At 33.8% G+C, this 25,204-nt stretch overlaps 1 protein-coding gene across 1 annotated transcript in view; it reads left to right on the forward strand.

Moving 5' to 3' along the window:
• The window catches only part of LOC108362633 (ER degradation-enhancing alpha-mannosidase-like protein 3), a gene marked incomplete at its 5' end in the record, with an annotated part of 106,862 nt that extends 81,900 nt beyond the window's left edge, over positions 1-24,962 (forward strand). The window contains one exon of the mRNA XM_017615691.1: positions 24,128-24,962. Coding sequence (XP_017471180.1) covers positions 24,128-24,799 — 672 coding nt within the window. The remainder of the gene's footprint in view (positions 1-24,127) is intronic.
• Between the last annotated feature and the right edge of the window lie 242 nt (positions 24,963-25,204).

The raw sequence follows: 25,204 nt of genomic DNA on the forward strand, positions 1-25,204 counted from the left end.
CGGAGTCGGCGTAAAACTGTAGGTCCCTCCGCTTTGTGTGACAACATCAAGGCGCACGCCACAAGATCGGAGGAGAAGCTCGGCCAAACACTAACATATGTGTAAGCGCCAATCTATTATTATTATTATTATTAAATGATTTCCCATACAAAATCACTTCGTCATCATTTTGCAAACAGGTGCATGCATTGGAAGTGTGGGAATGAGACAAAAAGTATGTATGGGTGCGTAAGTACACATTTCGGCTTTTGATAAACAAATGGAGCAATATTTATAACCTAATCACAGCGTATGTACCCGTACATATGTAAATACATACATAGGTACATATGTTGATTGCAGTTAATGTGGATCTGTTTCTATTTTTTAGTAATCTATGTATGGCTATACATATTATATACATATGTTCATACATATATGTATGAACACATGTATGCATAATATGCGAAAACTTTTTGAAGTGAAACAACACTTAGAAAAATACCAATCCAAGAATAAAAGTAAAGGTGAGTACGTACATAGATAAAGAAAAGGATAAAGGCAAAGGTAAAAATAAAAACAAAAACACAGTTGCGCAAAGATAGAGGCAAAAATGAAGACCAAGGTAAATTTAAACACTTTACTTTTTTTAAGGGCAAAGGTGAAGGGGAATATGTATATGAAGAATACGATAAACATAAAAATAAAAAACAAAGATAAATATAAAGAAAAATATGAGGCTGAGAATACCGATAAAAGTAAAGATGAAGATAGAGGAAAAAAGATTAAAATAAAGGTAGTTGTAGAGAAAGGGATACAGATAGAGGCCTAGAGACTCAATCTGGGAACTATTTCGGGATTTTAAAAATTCTCGAGATTCTCGGGACTTATCGATATAATAATCGATATTTTGTCGGTTTTGTGATCGATATTTTTATCGATTTTGTTATCGATACTTTTATCGGTTTTGTTATCGATCTTGTTATCGATATTTTTATCAATGTTGTTATCGATATTTTTATCGCTTTTGTTATCGATTTTTTTGTCGTTATTTTTATCGATTTTGTCATCAATGTTTTTATCGGTTTTGTTAATTTTTAATCGACTTTGCTATCGATATTGTTATCGCTTTGGTTATCGATATTTTTATCGGTTTCATTATCGATATTTTTATCGATTTTGCCATCGATGTTGTTATCGCTTTGGATGTCGATGTTTTTATCGATTTTGTTATCGATTTTGTTATCGAGTTTGTAGTCAATTTTTTGACTGATTTTGGAATCGATTAAGTTATCGATTTTTGATCGATTGATTTGTTTTTATCGATTTTGCTATCGATGTTATCATCGCTTTTGTTATCGATATTTTTTCCTTAGTGTGTGCTTTCGTTTTTGACTTTGATATGCTCTTAACCATACCTCGTATTCTACGTTTAAATTTAGCGGCTGTATCTCCGATACAGCCTGCAGACCAAGACGAAGGCGCTGGACTGTTCCTTTTTTTCTATGAATCGACATATGTACGTTGTTTGATATAGGAAACGTTTTGCAGCAGAAACTATTAAGGCATCCACACACCTACGCGATTCTATCGCAACAAATCCGCACCGTTTTTGATGCTACGGACGTTACTGCTTCGAAAGCGCAGGTACGCACACATCTGTGCGATTTTATCGCAGCAAAAACTGTCAATTTATAAACAAACAAAAAGTATTTTTCAACAAAAATAAAATTCTTAACTTTTCTACATCAAATCACAGTATACAGTAAATCAGCCATTGACAACATGCTTATTTGAAAATTAATACATGAAATATTGTGCATGTATAGGATTATTTTGTCATTAACCCATAGGCAATGACTGGTGCAAAAGTACCCCCAAATGTTTGTTGATATATTTGAAATGTAAATTTTAACAGGGAAATTCGTAAAAAAAATAATAAAAAAATATTGTTGATTACAACATGGGAGGTGGTCGTGGTTATTGACAGATTTCGCCAAAATTTAATACTAACCTTAATTATACCAAAGGCAACTTCGGCACCGACTTTTTGTTAAAATATCTAAATTTTGTTCGAGTTAGCGTGTTTGCAAACAGACACGACTGAACCAATTCGTCATTCTGAATATTTTGATAAATATGTATTTAAGACAATGTGTATATACTTTTTATACCGTTGAAAAACGGCCTTGCTTATCTGCATAAACCTTTCCTGCATTAGTTCGAGCGTCGATATATAACTTTGGGTACATATTTCATAAAAACTTTATAGGTCTCCACTATAAGAGTGGTATATTTGAGAATTAGAGAGTTCTACCTTTAAGCTAAGTAATACTTGTTTTACCCCCTAATTTATGGGTCCATTTTCCAAAATCAGCCCACCATTATTCACTCAAAGTTGTATTTTGAACCATATATGACTTATGTAGGATCTGCGTCCGGTTATAATCGCTTACGCTGCAAGCCTGATTTGCTAGAAATTTTGTTTTTCTCGATGTTTTATTTTATGTGACTCGAAAATATTTTCCACTGTAAGAAAATATTGAAATTGGATTTCATTTGGTTTAAAGAAAACGACAACTGTGAAAAAATATCAACCAATACATTCAAATAAATTGTCAAATAAGCATATTTACATTTTTTGTTTTGCCTATCTGGATTACTGTATACTGTGCTTCAAATATATCGAGGCCTAACCGTCAAAATAATGTAAGCGACATTTTTTTCAAAATTTTCCTTTTGATGCAGAAATGCACCTAAATGCTCTAGGAATATTTCTGCATCCAAAAGAAAATTTTGAAAAAAATGTCGCTTACGTTATTTTGGCGGTTAGGGCTCGATATTTTGCTTTCTTACGTTCAATTTTGTTTTAATATTGTAAAATCCTTCTATTGACCTTTTTCGTTCTCAAAACGCGGTAGTCTGCGATTTCGGCACGACCAATAGAAAAGAACTGCGAATGTCCGAATAAATCGCTGCAGCAAAATCGTACAAGTGTGTGGTTCCTCATTTAAAACTATGATCGGCATTATTGTAATTTTTGTCGGAACAGAACTATTGAATTAAGGCTTTCCAACCTTATCCCATTTCGAATCTTAGTTTTTGTTTAATTCATTACGGAAAAAACGCGCTCAACAAAGCATGTGAGTGCGGCAAGGATGATACATAATATGAATTTACTTATATTTCCAAACATTTTATTGCCTGTTGCGGTTTTTACTCCGTAAGCAATTATACAAAATTCTTCAGAGTCGGATGGAATGGTTCTGAGAAAAGTTATTCCATGTGAAAGTTAAAAGATTTAAATATTCAGTTTTCGCTGCTTTTCTTTCGTTCAAAGTCAAATAGTGAATTGGCAGGTCCCACAAACTCGCCCTCTTGTGATTCACTCACTTTTCTGGTGACAAAATCAAAGCTTTTTTAAAAGTTTTTAATTGAGTTGGCAATCGTTTCAAAAGTTCTTCGATCAGGATGATTAACAGGGAACGGTTTTTAGGACCCAAAAACCCATAAAACAGGCAAAATAAAATAACGAAACAGGCTGGAAAAGGCAAAATAAAATAGCGAAATACGCAGGAAAAGGCACTAGAAGTAGCAAGAAAGGCAAAAGAAGGCACTAACAAGTAATTTTTAGCAAAAAAATTTCATGATCCAATGATCGGATCTAAACCAAATTAGTATGGGACCACCTCTGAGACACTACCTTTCCGATTTTTATTTTTTTTTTTTTTTTTTATGTATGTTACCGCATAACTTTGCACCACGTCAACCGATTTCAATAATTCTTTTTGCAACGGAAAGGTAGTGTCTCAGAGGTGGTCCCATACTAATCTGGTTAAGATCCGATCAGCGGATCATGAGATCTCTATGTATATATATATATTTTTTTTTATATGAGAGTTGAAGTCGGTTNAGAAAATATCAAAAAGTTAAAAATCCAGAAATAGTCCTAATTTTATGATGGTTCCTTAATATATTTTAACTACATTGCATTTGAGTATGGAGAGGCAACTATCTGGAAGTATTTTACATAAAAAATTTACTAAGTATTGCCCGGTTTGTAGTTGCAGTTAAAGAAAACACATGAAAAGGCACGATTTTTTTTAAATTCGAAAAAATGTAAATATTTCAAAAACGGTGACACTTTTACCTGAAAATTTTTTGTTTATCAGTGAGCTCACCCCCCCACCTACCTTGCCCTAAAGTTTGGCACGTTACTTCTGGGACACCCTGTATATATAATACGCGAAGGCATTTTTTGTGCAGCGTAAAATATCTGAACCGTTCGTTCGATTCTCAAAAATGGGGCGTCAAATTAAAGCGCTTGGTGTGTAGATGTGCAATAAGGTTTTACTTTTTCTAAAAGAGTTGCCACCTGATAAAAAATTGCATTCATATAATTTAATAATCAATGCCCTCAGATCCGCACCGCCCGTTCGATTTTCAAAAGTGAGGTACCAAATTAAAGAGCTTAGGGTGTGGATGTTCAAGAAGGTTTTACTTTTTCGAAAAAAGTTGCCACCTGTTAAGAAATTAAGCTCAAATTAATGAAAAAATTAAATCAATTATTAAATATGGGTATCAATCGAAATGGTTTTGAAAAGGCTTTATAACTTAACTACGTATAGCAGGGTTGCCACATGTTAAAAAAAGTTTAATTCTATTTTAATTAAAGGAATTTGGTAAGTGAATAGGGTACCGCTATATGGGTGTCATACAAAAGAGGTTTAAGAAGGTAGTAGTTTGAAAATATTTTGAATAGGGTTGCCACCTATTTCAGAAGTCTAATTGAACTCTTTTATACCCAAGTTATATGAAATATTAACGATGGATGTCAAATGAAGGAGCTTCAAGAAATACTTAGTTTGACAATTTAGAACATTTTTGATGTATTTGAGGGTTGCCCCAGTTTAAAGGGCTAAACTAGAAGTATTTAATAAGTTAAATGAATTACTAACCGATGGTTATAAATGGAAATGGGTTTAAAATCCTTTATTTAAGAACTATATTTAGGAGGATTGCCACGTGTTTAAAAAATAAAATTCCACTTAATTCAGCAGTTACTTGAAATATTTATAACAATGTCAGACGAAAAATATTTAAGGAAATTTTAGTTCGAAAGTCATTGCCGCCTGTTTTGAAAGTGATATTTCGTTTAATTATACATAAGTTACATGAAATTTTAAAATATGGTTAACAAAAGAACGAGTGTTAAGAAATCTTTAAATTGAACATTTTTTTTTTTTTGTTGAAAAAATTAAGCTCAAATTATTTAATAAGTTAAATGGATTGTCAAAAGATGGGTATCAATCGAAATGGGTTTGAAAATAATAAATTTTTCTAAACTGTATTTAGGAGAGTTGCCATGTGCTTAAAAAAATTAAATTCAACTTAATTCATCAGTTAATTGAAATATGTATAACAATGCCACGCAATAAATCTTAGTTTGAAAATACTTTTAAAGGGGTTGCCAGCTGTTTGAAAAGTCGAATTTGTTTTACTTATACGAAAGATACATAAATGGAATATCGAAATATTAGTGTCAAACGAAAGAGTTTTAAGAAAACTATAGGCCGATAATATTTTTAATTAGAGTTGTCATCACATCTGCACCGTTATTTCGTATTTCCAAAATGAGAAGTCAAATTAAAGAACTGGGATTCTTCATGGACGTGCACAGGTTTTATTTTTTGAAGTTACGGGGAGATTTGAAATTTGATGAAATGAAAACCGACACTATGCTNAAACGAAAGAGTTTTAAGAAAACTATAGGCCGATAATATTTTTAATTAGAGTTGTCATCACATCTGCACCGTTATTTCGTATTTCCAAAATGAGAAGTCAAATTAAAGAACTGGGATTCTTCATGGACGTGCACAGGTTTTATTTTTTGAAGTTACGGGGAGATTTGAAATTTGATGAAATGAAAACCGACACTATGCTAGACCTCTCATCACTGAGAAATGGTTTAGATTAATCATTAGGAATATTTTTAGAGGTTTTTGAATAGGGTTTCACCTGTTTAAAAAATTGAATTGAATATTGGCGTTGGGTTCACTAGTTACTTATTTATTTATCCATCGATCCATCGTGCGCTTGACGTGAGTTGATATAAACCTGCAGGAAATGTATCTAACTATAACCTAACTTTAAGTTAATTAGGAAGGAGCTAAAAGTCACTTATTATCTATTATCTCTGCATTATATGTAGTCAAGGGTGGTTACCTCTGCATTTAATGTACATATTTAACTTGTAACTAACTGCTTTTGGACATAAAATAGCAATAGGAAAAAGAAAATATTTGTTTTTATTTTTATTTTTATTTAATTTTTTATTTTTATTTATTTTATTACATTTCATATTTGTTTGCATATTCTGCTATAGGTGGTCTCATGTTCAAACTCCGTCAGACATAACTTCAAAATGATAATATGAAATTTCGATCTTACTTTTATTTGTCCTCAATTCGAAAAAGTATTTATGAAGTGCAGTATATTTAAATAGAAACGCGTTTAAAGAAAAAAATCTCCTTCATTATTCCTGCTTGTCAACTAGTTTCAAGTTAGCTTTTTGTAGCTAACTACAAAAAAGCAAAAAAGCTAACTACAAGTCAATTGATAGTTTTTTTCTCCAGGGAAGTGGTGCCCAATTTTTTAAATACGGAACGTTTGAAACTTTTATGTTATCAGGAATAAGGGCTTTTTCCTCGCTATAATCCCTTTTTTAAAGGTACAATACGCAAAAAAGGCAAATATCTTAAAAAGGCAAAAAAAGCCAATATCAAATATGTATATATGGAATCAGGGAAAGCTAAATCGTGGACATTCTAAACCGAATATACTCTAGCTCTTTAGCAGAAAAAAGGCAATTTCCGTAAAATCCGTTCCCTGGTGATTAAACATTTTTGACAGTCTTTTAATATGCTTCTTAAGTCAAGTTTATCATGCAGTTCATTAGCCTCTTCTGTAAAATTATAGTGGAAGACTAGGTTTTGTATATTTTAATAATTGGGAAAAATTTATTTGAAGGGGAAAAATCGCCAATGGCGATTTCCTAAATTTTTACGCGCAAATATCCAAAAAAAATCGCCAAATCTGGACACTCAGGTCAAAACCGTAACAAAGCCGTAATAGCAATGCTGTCATATTTTTTAAATTCTTCGACTAAACCTGTTTTGGTCATGTACGATGCGGCGAAACCACACGAGGTACACACAGATGCCAGTGCTAAGGGGTTGTCTGGTGTGTTAATGCAACGAGAAAAAAACGACGATTTGAAACCGGTATTTTACTTTAGCAGGCAATGCTGTGATGCAGAATGTAACTATGCCAGCCATGAATTGCAAGTCCTGGCTATAGTTGAAGCACTACAACTGTATAGAATGTATTTGATGGGAAAACATTTTACAGTGATAACGGATTGTAATGCGGTGGCATCTACAAAGGCAACGACTCCGTTATTACCACGCATAGCTCGATGGTGGCTCAAACTGCAAGAGTTTGATTTCGAGTGTGTGCATCGGTCGGCAACGAAGAACGCATTGGCAGATGGCCTGAGCAGATGTCCAACTCTTCCACCAACGGAGCCGACAACGGTTGCTGATGAAGTATGTGCATTGACGAGTGTTACCGAAGATTGGGTAGCTACTATGCAACGACAAGATGAAAAGCTGAAGCAGATTATAGGCATAATCAACGGCAAAGAAGGAGTGAATGCAAAACAGATCAGAGACGATTATGTTGTTCAAGGACATCGACTTTACCGCAAAATGGGTAGTGACAAGAGGCTGGTGGTTCCTCAAGGCGTGAGGTGGCGCATAAAACGAGCATGTCATCACGAAGCAGGTCATTTCGGCGTCGACAAGACCTTGAAGCGTTTGGCAAAAGATTTCTGGTTTGCTCGGATGCGACCGTACGTGAAGACATACATTGGATCTTGTCCAGATTGTTGTTTCAACAAGGTCAGAGGCGGTAAATGAGAAGCACAGCTACATGTTAGGATCATTTATTTACCCATTTTGTTATCGAAATTCATCGATTTTGTTATCGATAATTATTGATTTGGTTATCGATTCTTATCGATTTTGTTATCGATATTTATCGACTTTGTTAGCGATATTTATCAATTTTGTTATCGATTCTGTTATCGATATAAATCGATTTTGTTATCGATATTTATCGATTTTTTATCGATATTTATCGGTTTTGTTATCGATATTTATCGGTTTTGTTGTCGATATTTTTATCAATTTTCTAATCGATTTAGCTACCAATGGTATTATCGATGTTGATACTGAAATTTTTATCGAATTTGTCATCGATTTTGTCATCGATTTTGTTATCGATATTTTGATGGAAGTTATAATCGATTTTGTTATCGATAGAGTATAAAGATAAAAATGAAGATAATGGAAAAACAGAATAAAACGAACAGTGGTAGAGGTAGGGATTTAAATAGATAGAAAAAAAGCGAACAAATATAACCTTAAGCAAAGGCAGATGTGTGTAAGTATAGATAGATAAGTAACGTAAGTTTCACTTCTACAGTGTGGCCCAGGCGCACTTACTTTTTTTAAGTTTTGACAGCTCTTGCTATATACCACAGAATCACCATTCTGGTTAGGCAGTAAGTCTCGTCAAAAAACTTCAAACTTGATTTCCCAAAGTTTTAGTTTTTACACATTCATGCTTTTGGCATGCGGGGAACGATATGTACTTGCCGATTTGTTTTACAAAAATTATTTAAAGGCAGAGGTCTCGGTTGCTCAGCAAATCGGATAATCATTTCTGCAATTATTTCACATAGATTCTCTAAAACAAATTTTCGATGTATGCTTAAGATGCAAAAACTTAAAGGTAAATTTTATAAGAAATTAAACTGACAATTTATTAAAACTATTAGTAACCGAAATTCAGGTGAATACTTACTAAAATTAAGAAATTAAATTCAAGCGTATAATAAAACGTGATATTCGTAAATATACTTCAGTATTTAGTTGAAGATTTATTTAAAGAACTTCGTGAAAGACAACAATTAATCTTGTACTAATAGAGGCTTGATAGCCCAGAAAATTCGCGCCGTTTATGGTGAAAGGCATTTAGTATCACACTTTTAAACTTAAGCTTTCTTAACCCTTTCAGTATAAAATTTCAACCACTGATTCTAAAAATTTTAAAATATGTATACCGGCTAATTTTGTATCGTTCATTTCAAAAATTACATCAACATACAGATGCGTGCAACTAATTAGCAACGAAATTCAAAACGATATTGCTTGCAAATTATGTTTATTTATTTATTTTTAATAATTTTCATTTAAAATATAATTCAATCTATAACAAAAACCACAATAACAAAAGTTGCAAAGCTTGCACAGACTGCAAAAAAATTAATCAAACTTAAAAAAATCGTTATCAAAATTTCAAAATTTTTAATTAGAATATATAGAAAATGTTGGGGTATGCAGTTTTGTAGCCCATTCAATTTTAGTATAATAAAGTGGAAGTTTCAAGTCGCTAAAAATTACCGTTGATTTTTTATAATTTTTTTTGTCGAGGGTGTTGCGGATTTTTTTCCATGTAAAACAAAAATTTTGATCATGTGTTATATGGAAGAAAATGTGCAACACCCTCCACAAAAAAAATCTAAAAAATCAACGGTAATATTTAGCGACTTGAAACTTGCACTTTATTATACTAAAATTGAATGGGCTCCAAACTGCATACCTGAAAATTTTCTAAATAGTCTAATTAAAAATTTTGATATTTTGATGACAATTTTTTGAAGTTTGATTAATTTTTCTGCAATTTGTGCAAGCTTTGCAACTTTTGTTATTGCGGTTTCTGATATAGATTGAATTATATTTTAAATGAAATAATTATTAATAAATAAATAAATAAACATAATTTGCAAGCAATATCGTTTTGAATTTCGTTGCTAATTAGTTGCACGCATCTGTATATGTAGAGCCTTGAGCTTCGCCGTCATTCAGGGTCCTTAGCAATGGTCAGTGATATCCTAGATGTTTAAAAAAGAAATGATGTCAACTATTTTTATTTTTTGCTTTCATGAAATATATTTCAAAACTATGAACAACACTGTGCCGCAAAAACAAAAAAAAATGTCAGAACACACAAAAGAATCGATATACTCACGAAACTATGGGCCAATTATAGTAAAACTGCGTTTTTAGTTATTCACTCTGACGTCAGGATTTTTTTCAAAGGACTTTGAAATTTTAAAGATATGATTAATTCAAAAAATGATTTAAAAAATTCAGTGCAATGTAGAATAACAATATGGGTACCGAATGGAAGAGAAAATTGTTTAGAATTTAAAAACAATAAAGTTTTTTGGTTTACAGGGACGAATAGGCATTGAAAATGCACTTTTAATAAATTTTATCTTTTCAAGTTAATAAAGTTTGCAGTACGAAATTCGATGATGTGATCGTATGTACACATATATTAGTCCTCAAATAATATTTTTTTCAAAAATAAATACTGCAAATTTTCAAGGATTTTTAAGGACAAAATTTTTAAAGGACATTTTCTGTACCCATTCGTCCTTATGCACCAAAAAAATTATTCTGTTTCTTATATTTGATACTCTTATCTTTATAATACATTGCATTGATTTTTTTTTTTTTTTAATTTTAAAATAATCATATTTTTTAATTCCAAAGTCCTTTTAAAAAAATCCCGACGTCAGAGAGAAAAACTAAGTACCTGGCTCAAAAAATTACATCTTCTTGATTTTTTTTTTAATATTCGTAATGTTTTTCGAGCAAATTTTTTTTTGTTATTTTTCTATAAAAAATACTGTTCAAGCTTTAACCACACAAATCACAGTTAAAAAATTTAGGACAATTCCACAAATTTTCATTAAAATTTCAACTTTTTAATCCGATTCTTTAGAAAACTTTTGGGTATGCAATTTTAGTCTAATGAAGTGCAAGTTTCAAACGGCTAAAAAATCCCGTTGATTTCGGAGAATTTTTGTTTGGTGACGGAATTTTGCGCTTTTTCCATATAAGCATGAATTTCTTATGAAACAAAATGCGGGAGACCGTTAGCAACAAAATTTCAAAACATCAACGTCATTTTTTGTAGATTACACTTGTTATAAAAAAACCGCAAAAGTAGTCTCCAAAAAACGATTATCAAAAATCAGCGCGATTGTTTAGCTGGTTGAAACTTGCACTTCATTAGGCTAAAATTGTATGGGCTAGAAAACTGCATACCCAAAAATTTTGTAAAGATTCAGATTAAAAAGTTGAAATTTTGTTGACTTCCTAAATTTTGTATAAACATTGAAACCGTGATTCATATGTTTTTTACTATCGGGTAAAGAATTTTGATTTCTGCTGCCATTTTTTAGTATTGTATTCTACATAGAAGGTTATCTTTAAAGAAAAAATGAAATTTTCCAAATTTTTTTAATTAACTTACTCAATTATCTCACCAAATCTAGAATTTAGTATTGATGGTGCCAGCCAGAGCAGTGAAAAATAAAAAAACACTCCTGTAAAATTTTGTTTTTGTAACATACGATACTTTTGCGCAAAGGTGTCGATATATTTCAATATTGGCATCAAACTAAAGAGGTTGAGAAATTTTATTGCCGAAAATAGTTTTCCAATTTTTTATTTATTTAAATTGGTAAAATAAATGAAATACTACAATACGGATATTAAACTAAAGAAAGCTTACTTTCGAAAATATTTTTAAAGCGGGCTGCCACCTATTTGAAAAATTTAATTCAGTTAAATTGATAAGATAATCTAAGTGTTGTCATATGGGTATCAAACGAAAGTATTTGAGAATAATAAAATTGTAACAGGCCGATATCCGTACATAATATATATTAAAGAATAAACCCCATATTAGATCGACGGAAGCCAAATAAACAATTTTTAGAATTTTGGTCTGTCTGTCTGTCTGAATGTGTGTAATCGCATCACGCAAAATCTAATGTATGGAATTAATAGCGGTTTTCACTGATGTACATATTGCTAGAGGTCTAACTGAAAATATATAATCCATTTTTTCAGTTTATCATCGATCTTTATTCTTAGGTACTTGAATGTATTAACTTTTTCCAGTGCTTCGTTGTTTATATTTAGAGTTACCACCGCACCGTTCTCAAATTTTCGCCTTGATATAACCACAAACTTAGTTTTATTGACATTCGATTTAAGCTGAGTTGTTCACACTTGCTTGGTTATCAGGTTATCTGGTTAAAAATTATTATTCTGTACTATATGTTATAGTTGTAAACTGTATAAAAAATATAAAAAGATAACCAGATAACCAGGCAAGCGTGAACAACCCAAGTGTGTTCAATCAGAACCAATCGCCCTTTTTTGGAACTTCTCTGTGGAAGGTTTTTCGCTTCGTTGTTGCTGCCAAAAAATTAAATCTGAGACGCCACGGTTTTACAATTTCATATAATTTTCTGCACCGATTTGGTTCATATTTGGAACATATGCTAACACCTTAAAAGTAAATATTCCGACCACAAATTTACTCGGTAGATGGCGCCGGGGTCGGGATATTCCTAAAATTCTTATACAGACTAAAACGTAAAATCTCAATATACCTCTAAAACCAATTACGCAAGGGAACTAAAACTTAATACGCACGAATGCATAAATTGCAAATACTCTACTTATGGCGAAAACTGGTATGCATTAAAAAAGGGGCGTGGCACCTCCCATATAAACTTAACTTCTCATATAGCTTACCGCTTACGCTATCGTCTTGCTACATATGTTATCAAAACAGTAGTTATGGCGAAAAGTAGCAGGTATTGGAAAAGGAGGCGTGGCACCTCCCATACAAACTGAACTACTCTTGTCGCTTATCTCAGGAACTGATTATGCTAACGTCCTGAAGTTTAACACAGCTAAATATGTTATCAATACTGTACTTATGGCGAAAAGTGGTAGTTACTGGAAAGGCTTCATCATTTACGTAAACGGGCAAGTATCATTCGATTGGGAACCATTTTCCCCTAGATTTCTAAATCATATTGAACTATTGTAACTTTGTTTTTAGTTTTTAGTAAATGGAAAAAAGTTTAAAATTTTTTTTTTAATTTTACAGAAAGCTTTGAGTTTTATGAGTTTCATTATTGACTGTCCTATCTACATACATAAAATGATAGCCGTTTTCGTTGTTCGGACTAAACTCAATAACCACTGGATAGAGTTAAGTCAAATTGTCGGAGGTTATACCTTGCATATATGGTCCTATTATATGCTGCCAGAAAACTCGCTAGGTGGCGCTGGAGTAGTTATTAATAAAAGTCGTATTTATTAATCGATTACGTTTAAATTTTAAATGTGAGCTATTTACCTGTATGATGAAAAATTCTTTTGATAAAAATGGACAGCTGGGTGGCTGGTTGAAATTCATAATACATATTAATTTTTTGATAAGCAATGGTTTTGCAGAAAATGAACCCATGGAACCAATGGATAGCGCTGCAGCCGAAATGTATAGAAACCCCATGTGTTTGGTCTGCTTTGGCCCTATGTTTAAGTTATACGAATTTAGTTTTCAGATGTCTAAATGAAGGATGGGGTTAAGTATGCATAGAAAGACCGCAAATTGTGTAAGCGCACCTTGCCCTCGCTTAACAGGAAACGCACATCTGTGCTCTTGAGTTTCCTTATAAGGACTTTTGTTGGCTTACGCATCGGACCAATGTTGTAGTTGCAAGATCATATAAAAAGATTACGCATACTTGGCAGAGGTCTCACAGGTGGAAATAGGACCATCGGTAAAGCTCATGACATCGAAAGTGATTAGTATAGGTGAAGAAGATACTGCGCTTTAGTGGTTTCAACTTAAACTAAAACTTTTGACTTTACAGACTGTTTTTGCTTTTAAATGCTCTTTTGAATTGGCCAAATAAAAGTTGTTTTTAGGCGCAGCGAAGCAAGCGGGCATTGGCTAGTATTCGAATAAAATTTTGCACAGCTTATTTTTAGACCAAAAGACACCTTTTTCCGCCCGGCAAAACAAGTTTTTTTTTAACGAACGGCCTAGTGTGTATTTACCAGAGAGCTGCAACAAGTACCTCATAGGTACAAAAATGGGTATTTCGATACAAGTACGTATAAGTATAGCGTATAGCAAGTGCGACATTTACGGCACCTTTTCTCACTTGGCTATTTTTAGTAATAACTCGACTCCAGCGCCACCTGGCAGCACTTTTTTTGCAATAGTATTGCTCTGACCGTTACCAATACATATTTTAAATAGTAGTCAAATCGGATAATAATGTCAGCATCATAAATAAGATTTTTGGTAATAACTCAACTACAGCGTTACTGGCGAGTTAAATAGTGAAACTAATGGGCTGTTTTTGCTTACGCGTAAAAGCACATTTAGCTCTAAATGCTACTCTAAATGCACATTTATCCATACAAAATTCACCACCTAAATGCATCTCCATATCTGCATTAAGAAACTAAATGATAAAAGCAACCCTGTGATCTCCGAAAAATACCACGATTTGAACATGGTTCAAGAAATAAGAAAAAGTGGCAGCATTGATTTTTCGTATATACGTTGCTAGCTGCTTTTTCGTGATCGCATTACATTTTTTTTTTGTTATAAATCCAACGGTTTTTACCCTCCATTCCCGCCCATCCGCACGAGGGAACATGACGTACGGAACAGTATTTTAAATTTTTGCGCCCAGTCACGATAGGCAGGAGTTTGTTAAGTGTCGAGATCTAAAACTGTTCAGCTACAGAACTAAATTCATCAGCCGATTTTATGTCTTTATTTTAATGATTCATTTATTGAGAGAGGACAGTATCGATTTCTTAATGCTGAAAAGCGGATCTGATATATCAAACGTGCTGGAATGAGAGTTAAAATCCTGGCATAAGCAACGGAGTGGGTCGTGCAATTCAAAATTAGTTTTACAAGCTTTCAGAAATAGGGGGCAAAAGTGTCTTGATACCCGGGAGGGAACATTAAGGCTAACTTCGCCAAGAAGAAGCGGACTTGAAATTGAGCCTGTTAGTAATTTAACTATAAAAATTGTACCAAGCATTTGCCTGCGGCTGGAAAGTGTAGGAAGATTAATAAGTTTTAATCGGCTCGTATAAGGCGGAAGGTTATATTGAGAATCCCAACGGAAATTTCTTAAAGCAAAAAGTAGGAATTGTTTTTGAATTGATTCTATCTTGTCTGAGTAAATTTTATTCCTTGGATTCCAAACCACCGAACCATATTCCAGAATCGGTCTAACTAATGTTGTAAACAGGGTTTTAGTGATATAAGGGTCACAAAATTCTTTTGACCATCGTTTCACAAATGCAAGTACACCTTTAGCCTTGTTGACTGTCACATTAATGTGAAGATTAAAATTAAGCGTAGGATCCATTGTGATACCAAGATCCACAAAATTGTATACCTGTTCCAGGTTATGGTTAACTATTGTATAAGAAGAGGGATGAACAGCCCTTCACGAGAAGCACATTACTTTACATTTCTTAAGATTTAGAGGCATAAGATTTACTTTACACCAGTAAGCCATGCTGTTTAAGTCTGATTGTAGCAAAGACATTTATTTAATTGAAACGCACGATTTATAAAGCTTTACATCATCTGCATACATTAAAATTTTGGAAAATTGTATATCTGTAGAAATATCGTTTATAAAAAGCAAGAACGGAACCTACCTTGCGGGACTCCTGAAGTAACATCAATGACGTTAGATATAGTATTTTTAAACATTACCCTTTGTGATCTATCATAGAGGTATGAAGAGATCCAATGTAGAAAATTAGGTGGAAGATCAAGAAGATCAACCCCCCTATTATGAATCCATACGATACACGGTAAACGCTTGCATTCTGTTATGCCGTATTACGAGTTAAATTCTAGCGTATGATATTCGATAGCTATCGTTTCTCGTATAGCGTTAAATTTTGGTATTGCCATACGATAGCTATGGTATCAGCTATTCAATTCCATACGCTTGCAAGCGGTTGTCCATTTTTATACGATACGATACAATTTAACAAATATAAAATAATGTAAGTATTAAAATGAATAACATGAAGTTGTGGAAACGATCTGAATAAAATATTGAAATTTTTTATCCCGAAAATTGCGGCAACAAAACATCGAGTTAAGCGTATTACTTCTCCGATGGGTACGGTTTAGGTATTTTTACAATGTGCCCAAAGCGTGACCCGAATCTAAAAACTTTAATATACACATGTAGCGAAAGGATTAAACTTTTCATTTAAAATAAAGATTTCGAATTTCCGAGCACTATTTTATTGATAAATTCGGTTTGAAGTATGCACATTTTTTTTTAAACACAGATGTAACCGTAGGTAGGGCTAATCCAAGTAACGCCTTATTGCCACCACTCTGTTGGTATGATCCCTGAGCAAGAAATCTCACAGTTATGAAAGTCTTTAATATATTTGGGAGGAGGCTTTTTATGTATATATAACAGCTTCTTTCGAAAGTCGAAAGTTTCTCTAAAATCTAAAGAATTTTGGTTTAATAATTTACAAATAAAACTTATTCCAGTTACTTACATTATCGAGTTCACCTCCAGAGGATTGGAAGCATCTCTGAATTGCCTTCTTACTGTAGCTTCTATGAGAGGATCATCAACTTATTCATTTGAATTTAGATAAAACGCAATTGAGGTTGAAGGAAACATGTTTTTTCTAACTTTTGTATGGCTTATGGGAAGCTTGCGCGACTTTTAAGTTTTCTTTGAAAATATTTTAGCTAGACAAGAACAGCTGTTTCATTTAAATTCACAACAAATGGTAAACAAATACCACTGTTCTTCACAATGGTACATCTATCGGGCGTGCGGAAACCATAATACGAAAACTCATTTTATACGATACGCTTGCAAGCGGTTACCGTCTATCGTATGAAAATTCATAATAGGGGGGCAAGTTTATAGATGAGCAACGAGTGGCACACTATGTCAAATGCTTTACTGAAGTCAGTATAAATAACATCAGCAGTTTTGCTTTTATTAAATGCTTTTGAGATTTAGGACGTTAATTCAAGTAAATTTGTAGAAGTTGATTTGCCCTTGCGAAACCCATGTTAACTGTATGAAATGCTAGAAGAGATAGAATGCGTCAACAGATTTGTTATTATTGCTTCAAATAATTTAGGAATTGCAGAAAGCTTAGCTATTCCCCGGTAGTTCTCCACTGAAGATCTGTTACCGCTTTTATGTAACGTGGTTATGAACGATTCCTTCCATATAGTTGGAAAAACGCCTTCTTTAAGAGATAAATTAAATAACGCTGTTAACGGCTCATGGAGATAATCGGCACAATTTCTAAGAATACAAGTAGGGATCTGGTCAGGGCCACAACTGAAGGACTGCTTTAAGGATTTCGAATAAACTACAACATCATCGGGGGTATTACTGGGATATTTATTGAGTTAATTGGACATAGTTTAAAAGGATAGTCAATGTTAGCATGTGAGTTAATGGAATAATTGGATTTGAAAAACTGAGCGCACATGTTAGAAATTGTTTGATTATCACTTGATACTTCATGGCGGAAGGAAACCCACGTACATTTCGCTTGGAGTTTACGAAGTCATAAAATGATTTGGGGCTATATATTATACGCCGTTTGATTTTACACAAGTAAGCTTTATAACCCTTTTTGTTTAATTCAAAAAACTTATGACGCAAAAGTGAGGAATTTACATAGTGTGAGTGTAAACCGGGTTTTTGTGTAATCTAAAATAACGTAGCTTTCTGTTTTTCAAATTTCTCAGTTCTTTAGTGCAGGGGTTCCCAAACTTTTTTCACCTCGGCACCCTTGTTGTGCTAAAAAAAATTCGCGGTACCCCTACTCTTCAAATGTCTACGAAAACAAGAAAACACAATGCAAACTTTATGCTCCTTTAGCTTAAATGTGAGGACTGAAATTGTTTTGATAATTCCATTATTTCCTTTACGTTTATTGGGAACTTTGACAATTTTACCCTGAAATCATTTGACGCTGAAAGCTTGCTGGTGTATTTGTTTTTAACCGACTGTGAAGGATAAGTTTATCAATTCGTCGGAATATTTTTTTATTATTTTTTTTCTGTGTATGCTACCGCATAACTTTGGACCACGTTAACCGATAACTATAATTCTTTTTTAAAGGAAAGGTGTCACCTGATAGGTGGTCTAATTTGGTTTAAATCCGATCATTGGATCATGAATAGATTAACGATAGTCTTAAATTCTTAGATGGGAATTGAAATCGGTTTTGTTTTTTTTTTTGCTTAAAAATTACTTGTTTATGTAAGCATTTGTTGAAAATGCAGTCTCACATAGAAATGTAAAAGTAAGGCCCCTATTATAAGTTGCATTCGACTGTGGTCGAAAGTGCTGATCGAACGAATTTACATTTGGTATTATGACGCTCATTAAATTGTGTGCTTATTCATATGTATGTAAATTTGTGCAAATTAAAATGAAATAAAAAAGAAAGTGAGTTTATAAAAACGTGGTATAAATGAGTACAACGGAGTTCTGGTTCAACGATTCGCCAGAGGATGAGAGCTTGGTAAACTGGCTAGGAGTGGAAAATGTTTAAGAGGGTTTATGTATAGTCTTGCGAATATATTTTGACAAAATATATTTAAGAAATTTGTCTACAGATTTATTAAAAACTTCCGACTGTCTAAAGAGGCGTTTCTGAGCCAAATCTATTTAAAATATTTTAAAACTATTAACAGCTTACGATTTTGTTCTCAGAGATCGTGCAAACTGAGTATTGGGATTTTCTTTCACAAGTAAAACCAGCCTTTCGAGCTTGTGTTTAATATTCACGACGTTAGAACTGCATGAAATTAATAAAAAATTTTAAAATTAGTGTCTAGCCGCCATAAAGTAAAAAACAAATGCAAAATCATACATTTTTCACAATTTTCTAACATTTCGCCGATGGTGTACATCGAAAACAAAATTCTGCTCGACAGAAAATTTGATACTCAACGAAAATTTCGACACGGTTGCATAGCTCATAATTTCACTTTCGATGTTCAATCTTAGATAACCAGCGAAGATCGAAAATCGAATGCAACTCATAATAAGGGTCTAAAAATCACTAGTATTTTTAATGCAATCTTGCCAACTGCAGTGTTTTCTGCATACACTTGCATCCAGAACTCTCTTGGCTCCCCTAGTAGTATTTAATATTCAAGGTGTGTCTTCACTGATATTCAGAAGGTTTTCAAATGCTTAATTTGTCATCTCAGTAAGTTTACTTTTCGGGCCACATGAAAACGGGTTTGTTATCCAGCTGAAGCCATCCTCAGGCAGTGTTTTTTTTCTAAACCTTCCAAGTTAACGCTGGTAATGCGCGTTGACGCTAAGAAAATAATTTTTAAATGATTTTAATTTTTTGAATTTTATATGGAAATTGCTAGTGAAACGGGCTTTTATCAATTTTCTTAGCGTTAACTTTGAAGTAGNTTTCGGGCCACATGAAAACGGGTTTGTTATCCAGCTGAAGCCATCCTCAGGCAGTGTTTTTTTTCTAAACCTTCCAAGTTAACGCTGGTAATGCGCGTTGACGCTAAGAAAATAATTTTTAAATGATTTTAATTTTTTGAATTTTATATGGAAATTGCTAGTGAAACGGGCTTTTATCAATTTTCTTAGCGTTAACTTTGAAGTAGCATACGTTTTTCTGATTACTTTGTTTATTTATGGAGTTTTCATGCAAATTGCTAGAAATTCTAAAATATACATGTCACCAATAAAAAAATCTCGACGTGCTATAAAAAACCAGAGATGTATTTTAATTTCGCAGGCCTCTGTTATCTTCGCAGCGTCATCCAGTAAGGGTTTTAAATCTAGCGGCGGAATTTTCCTTGTCGCCAGGGAATACCGAGAGATCATACAGTGACTACTCGTGGCGTTTTCTGCCTCTTGCTTCATCCTCGACATCGCTCCTTTCGTTTTTCCAACCACCGCAAATATCCGCACACTTGCTCCATTTCAAACCATTGTTATGTACAAATTTGTCGATAGCTTTAAAAATGTCGTTGCTAGTGGCGTAAGTCTGAAGTACTTCGTTCTTCTTCGATTTGCATTGCGAATGGGTACCTCACCAACACGGGAAGACTGCCTCTAAAATCGTGTTGATTCGCTCTTTCACAGTGTGATTGCGAAGTTCCAAAGAATAAGTAATATATACACGTACGCGAAGCTACTGCGCTTGTTACGAGAACAGCCCAGCCAGCAAACAATCCGAAAATTAATCCAAAAACGGGAAGAAAAGTGGATGAAACGCGGATTAGGTCTACAAAAGTACCGAAAGTGGTTGTGAAAAGTTTACGTTTTCGGCTATTTTTCTGAAAATCTTCTGATTCAATTTTACGTTGACAAAACGTACTGGGGAACTACGCTTAAGAGCGAAATATCCCTTTGCTACAAGCTATTTGTGTTGTGTATGGGGTTTGACGAGCCGCTGAAGGTAATTTTAATGAATATCTAAATTTTTTGGTATTCTGGCCGCCATGTTGAAGTTTGATCAAACCGCTTGCGTTGTGTATGGAAAGTCTAAAGAATTTGTCCGCACCACTAGTATACTCTATCCATTAACGGAACCCCAGGTGTCACCCACTTTGGGAAGGCCTGCCTTAGTGAACCGTAACTGTGTTTGTTCTTCAGGAACATACATGCGTTTGGGCGCATGCTTTTGAAATAATGTATGCAAAGTAAAATTAAAAAGTGCAACGCTTTGTTCAATATTTTCTTTATATGCAGGCCACGACCATTTAGACAGTTCTTTGTTAAGCTTTTTATACCCGAGTGCACTTGTGCACAAGGGTATTATAACTTTTTTCACATAACGGTTGTTTGTAACAGAAAAAACGATTCGAGATAGATATAGACAAATGTATACATAAATGATCAGAATGAAAAGAGAAATGGATTAAGCGGTGACTGTCTGTCCGTCCGTCCGTCCGTCTGTGCACACGATAACTCGACACGCACACTTATGGTTACATGTGTATATCTTGGTAACCGCTGCACCAATTTCTTCCAACCTTGGCACAGTTGTTGGCCTTGGTATAACATACGAAGTGGCCGAAAATTTTAGAGAAATACGAAATCTTCGATAAAGCAGTAAATATTAAAGCTACTTTATAAAAATTTGGTGCTTTCAACAATTTTTTACCAAGAAATACGTTTATGATAAAATTTTGGAAAATGGGCGTGGCTCCGCCCACTAATGATCACATATACATATGTATCTCGGTAACCGTTCTACCAATTTGTACCAAACTCGGTGTGGTTATTCTGCTTGCCACATAGAAGCAAAACGTTGAAAATTATTGAAATCGGACTAAAATTATGGCCGCTTTTCATATAACAGTAAATTTCGGAAATGCTTGAAACTTCAATACTTCGAAGTTTAAGGACGCTAATTTACTCAAAATTGATACAACCCGGCTTACCATGTAGCGGTAGCTTTCGGAAAGGTGAAAAACATATATTTAATACTTGCGCCGGGTATTTAATGTTCGGCTCCGCCCGAACATAGACTTTCTTACTTGTTAAAGTTGGCTTTCGAAAAATCAAGCGAATATTTGGTTCGTATGCTTGGGTACCGCAATTTTGACCATCACTTATAACTTCGTAAGATATCTCCATAGCGGGGTGGCAGACATCTTCGAAAAAAAAATAACACAAACGGCAATAACGCAAAATTTGCTTTATTTCACTTTTAAATGGGAAATAATACCAAAATCTGAGTTTTGCTTTATTTCCAACAAAGGTTGGAAATAAATCAAATTTTGCCTTATTTCCCATTGCTTATTTATACTATTTGTAAAAAAAACAGTTTACTGACAGAAGGAAAAAGAACTTTGTTTATTCCAAAAATACAATTAAGCCAAGGCACATTGAACAGGTAATATCAGTATAGCAGCTGATTTGATTTTTTTCAAATTATTTGTTCTCGAAAATGTCAAATATTTCATCTCACAAAAATTCTAAATTGTTAAAATCTATTTGCATGTTAAACATTTTGCATACAAAACCAGCGATTAAATAGCAGCTTTTGAAAAGCTCGCCCAACTCAGCAGCACAACCGCTAATTACTGGGCCTGGCACAGGATGGATCAATGCTTCGAGAAGCGAACCAATTTACTAAGAAAGAAAGTTGCAACAATTTTCATTTTTTTCAATTTAAAATTTTTACCTTTTTCGTATTTCGCATGGCACGCTTTGATGTAGAAGAAAAAAATCAGAACAGTTTTTGGCACCTTCGATGCCAGAAGCAATAACAAAATACAGGCAAATGTTGTTTTTGCTCAAATGCTCTAAACCTGTTTGATATGCCTTGAATTAAACAAAAAATGTGATATGATTCATATGAAGAAGGTAATATTCACATAATATTTTTACACTTATGAAAAGTCTAACAAAATACAGGAAAAGCATCGTCTTTAAAAGCTGTTCCGCATATTGGACATATCGCTTTTGTATGAATTTTTTCTGCATGCTTTATAATATATGTTAAAAACATTGCTGGAAAACCTTAAAATGTTTGCATGAAACCCTGTCGCAATAAACACATGAAGCAAGGCACATTAAACAGGTAGTATCAGTAGAGCAAAAACAACATTTGCGTGTATTTTGTTGTTGCTTCTGGTGTCAACAACTGTTCTGAATTTTTTCTTCTAAATCAAAGGGTGCCATGTGAAATACAAAAATAATAATAAATTTAAATTGGAAAAAATAAAAATTGTTGCAACTTTCTCTCCTAGCAAATTTGTTTGCTTCTCGAAGCATTGATCCATCCTTTACAAGGGCCAGTAATCAGCGGTTGTGCTGCTGAGTTGGGCGAACGTTCCAAAAGCTGCTATTCAATCGCTTGTTTTGTATGGAAAAAGGTTTCACATGCAAATGGATTTTAACAATTCAGAATTTTTGTGAGAAAAAATTAAAAATATTTGACATTTTCGAGACCAAATAATTTGAAAATAAATCAAATCAGCTGCTCTACTGATACTACCTGTTCAATGTACCTTGACATGAAGTAATAAAACAGCTTTCTCGCTTTATTTTCTGACATTCGGCATTTTATAGGCAAATTTTCAAATAAAGCAGTGGCACCTGGTAAATTCCACTATGGGTGGGATGCAGGATGCAATAACACCATACACAATAATTCCCATTACTTGGACATTAAAAAGCAGTTTCAGAAGTGAACTAGTGTTATTTTATCATTTTTCCTTTTTCTAAACGGTTATAATGCCACCAGTACATAATTGCGAAAGGAGGGGAGGGGTCGGGGACGCGAACGCGACGTCGAACGCGGCGCGGGACGGCGCGCGAACGCGGACCGCCGCGACGCCGGGCACTTTCAAAATTGTATACTTACAAATCCGTCCATTTAACTTGTTCATGTACTACTTTTTGTCAAATGTAACTGGGTGACTACGTACATATGTGCACTAGTTTGCTTTATTACTCAAATTGTTAAGTATAAAAGCTGGTCTTGGTGCTCAACGAGAAATGAAATAAAGCAAATTTGTTTTGTTTCACATTCAATTGGGAAATAACACAAATTTGCGTTATTGCCGTTTGTGTTATTTTAAAAATTTTTTCCGTGCAAATATTTCAAAATTGGTCTATTGATTTTTAAATCTGAAAAGTTTCAGATCGAGCATTTTAATCTGATACTTGACTTGTACGATTAGTAGATCGCTGAGAATAAGCGGTAATAGATTTTTAATTAATACAATTAATTTGTTGAATCGGTACACTGTTACCAGTTTTGTATATTCTACTTATACCCTTTTCTGATTACTTTCATACTATTTTTGGTTTCAGTTTCTGTACTTCTTTGAGCTATGATATAGTTGGTCACATTAGTTATACATCATTTTAAAGGTATATAAATCCCCTTTTCAAAACAAAAATAGTCAAGCTGTAAATAGATAAGTGCATCAAGTACGAACATAGAGGTTGTTTTGAAAAAAAGTGCAGGGTTCTGGAACTATGTATACGGAACCTATTTTTATGTTGTACTCGGCCATAGCTACAACATACACTATGTATTAAATATTATATAATAAACTAACGTAGTGTTTTTGAAAAAAATTTTAGGCTGTTGCTTATTCCTTAGATGATTATTCCAATGAGTGGACAGCGGTGATGGCTGGCCCATCACATTTTAGTCTCGAGCTGACAGGAGAACAATTTGTAGAAGGAGAACTAATTTTGGCAGCACCTTTCCCAGCTTGTGAAGAGCTCACAAATGGTGATGAAATCCGTGGCAAAGTGCTTATTGCTGAACGAGGGGATTGTACATTTGTGAGTAAAGCACGTCTGGCACAAGCAGCTGGTGCCCTTGCGCTAATAGTTTGTGATAATGTGGCGGGATCTTCGGGGGAAACACAACCTATGTTCGCTATGTCAGGTGATGGAATCAATGATGTTAGCATTCCGGTGGTTTTCATGTATTCACAAGAATTTAATAAACTCGCTAACATAATACAACGTAAACCAAAAATGTCTGTGAGAATCATGCAAATGATCGAGTTTAAGCGGTGGCAGCTCGCAAAAGATTCAACGCGGATACTAACAAAAAAAAAGTATCATACGTCAGTGGGCACAAAAACATACGTCAACTATAAAACGATATCGTCAGCTGAACAGAAAACACAATCAAAAGATGGAGTTTCGCCTAACGTAAATGTGAAAGGATCAGCATGCTCAGAAATGGATAAAGCTTCACCAACAGCAACGGGATCAGTAAACGCTAAAGATGAACTCTAGTGATATTTAATTGATATGTCATAGGAAATTTTCTTTTAAATTCTTCCCGTTTAAAGGAAATTGAGGGCCCAAATCATTTTTAAATGATTCACTGTATATGTATTGTTTACATCGCTTTTGAGTTAAAAATTAATTAGAATAACAAATTATCGCCATGGAATAACTAGTGTATATGCATACATTCATAGGGCCATTTTCACCATCTCTGGTTAACACTAATCCCCAGTTAAACATCGTTACCGACGGTACTGACTCCATTCATTTAACATTGGGTCGGTAACGTCGGTAAAACTGTTTAACTGGGGATTAGTGTTAACCAGAGATGGTGAAAACGGCCCTTACTGTTACAAAATTGAGTATACGGTTTATAAGATGGAGTTTCGCCTAATGTAAATGTGAAAGGAT

Source organism: Rhagoletis zephyria, unplaced genomic scaffold, assembly GCF_001687245.7.
Source record: "Rhagoletis zephyria isolate East Lansing unplaced genomic scaffold, Rhagoletis_zephyria_1.1 Rzeph_scaffold_01058, whole genome shotgun sequence".
In the NCBI taxonomy this organism is placed as follows: domain Eukaryota; kingdom Metazoa; phylum Arthropoda; class Insecta; order Diptera; family Tephritidae; genus Rhagoletis; species Rhagoletis zephyria.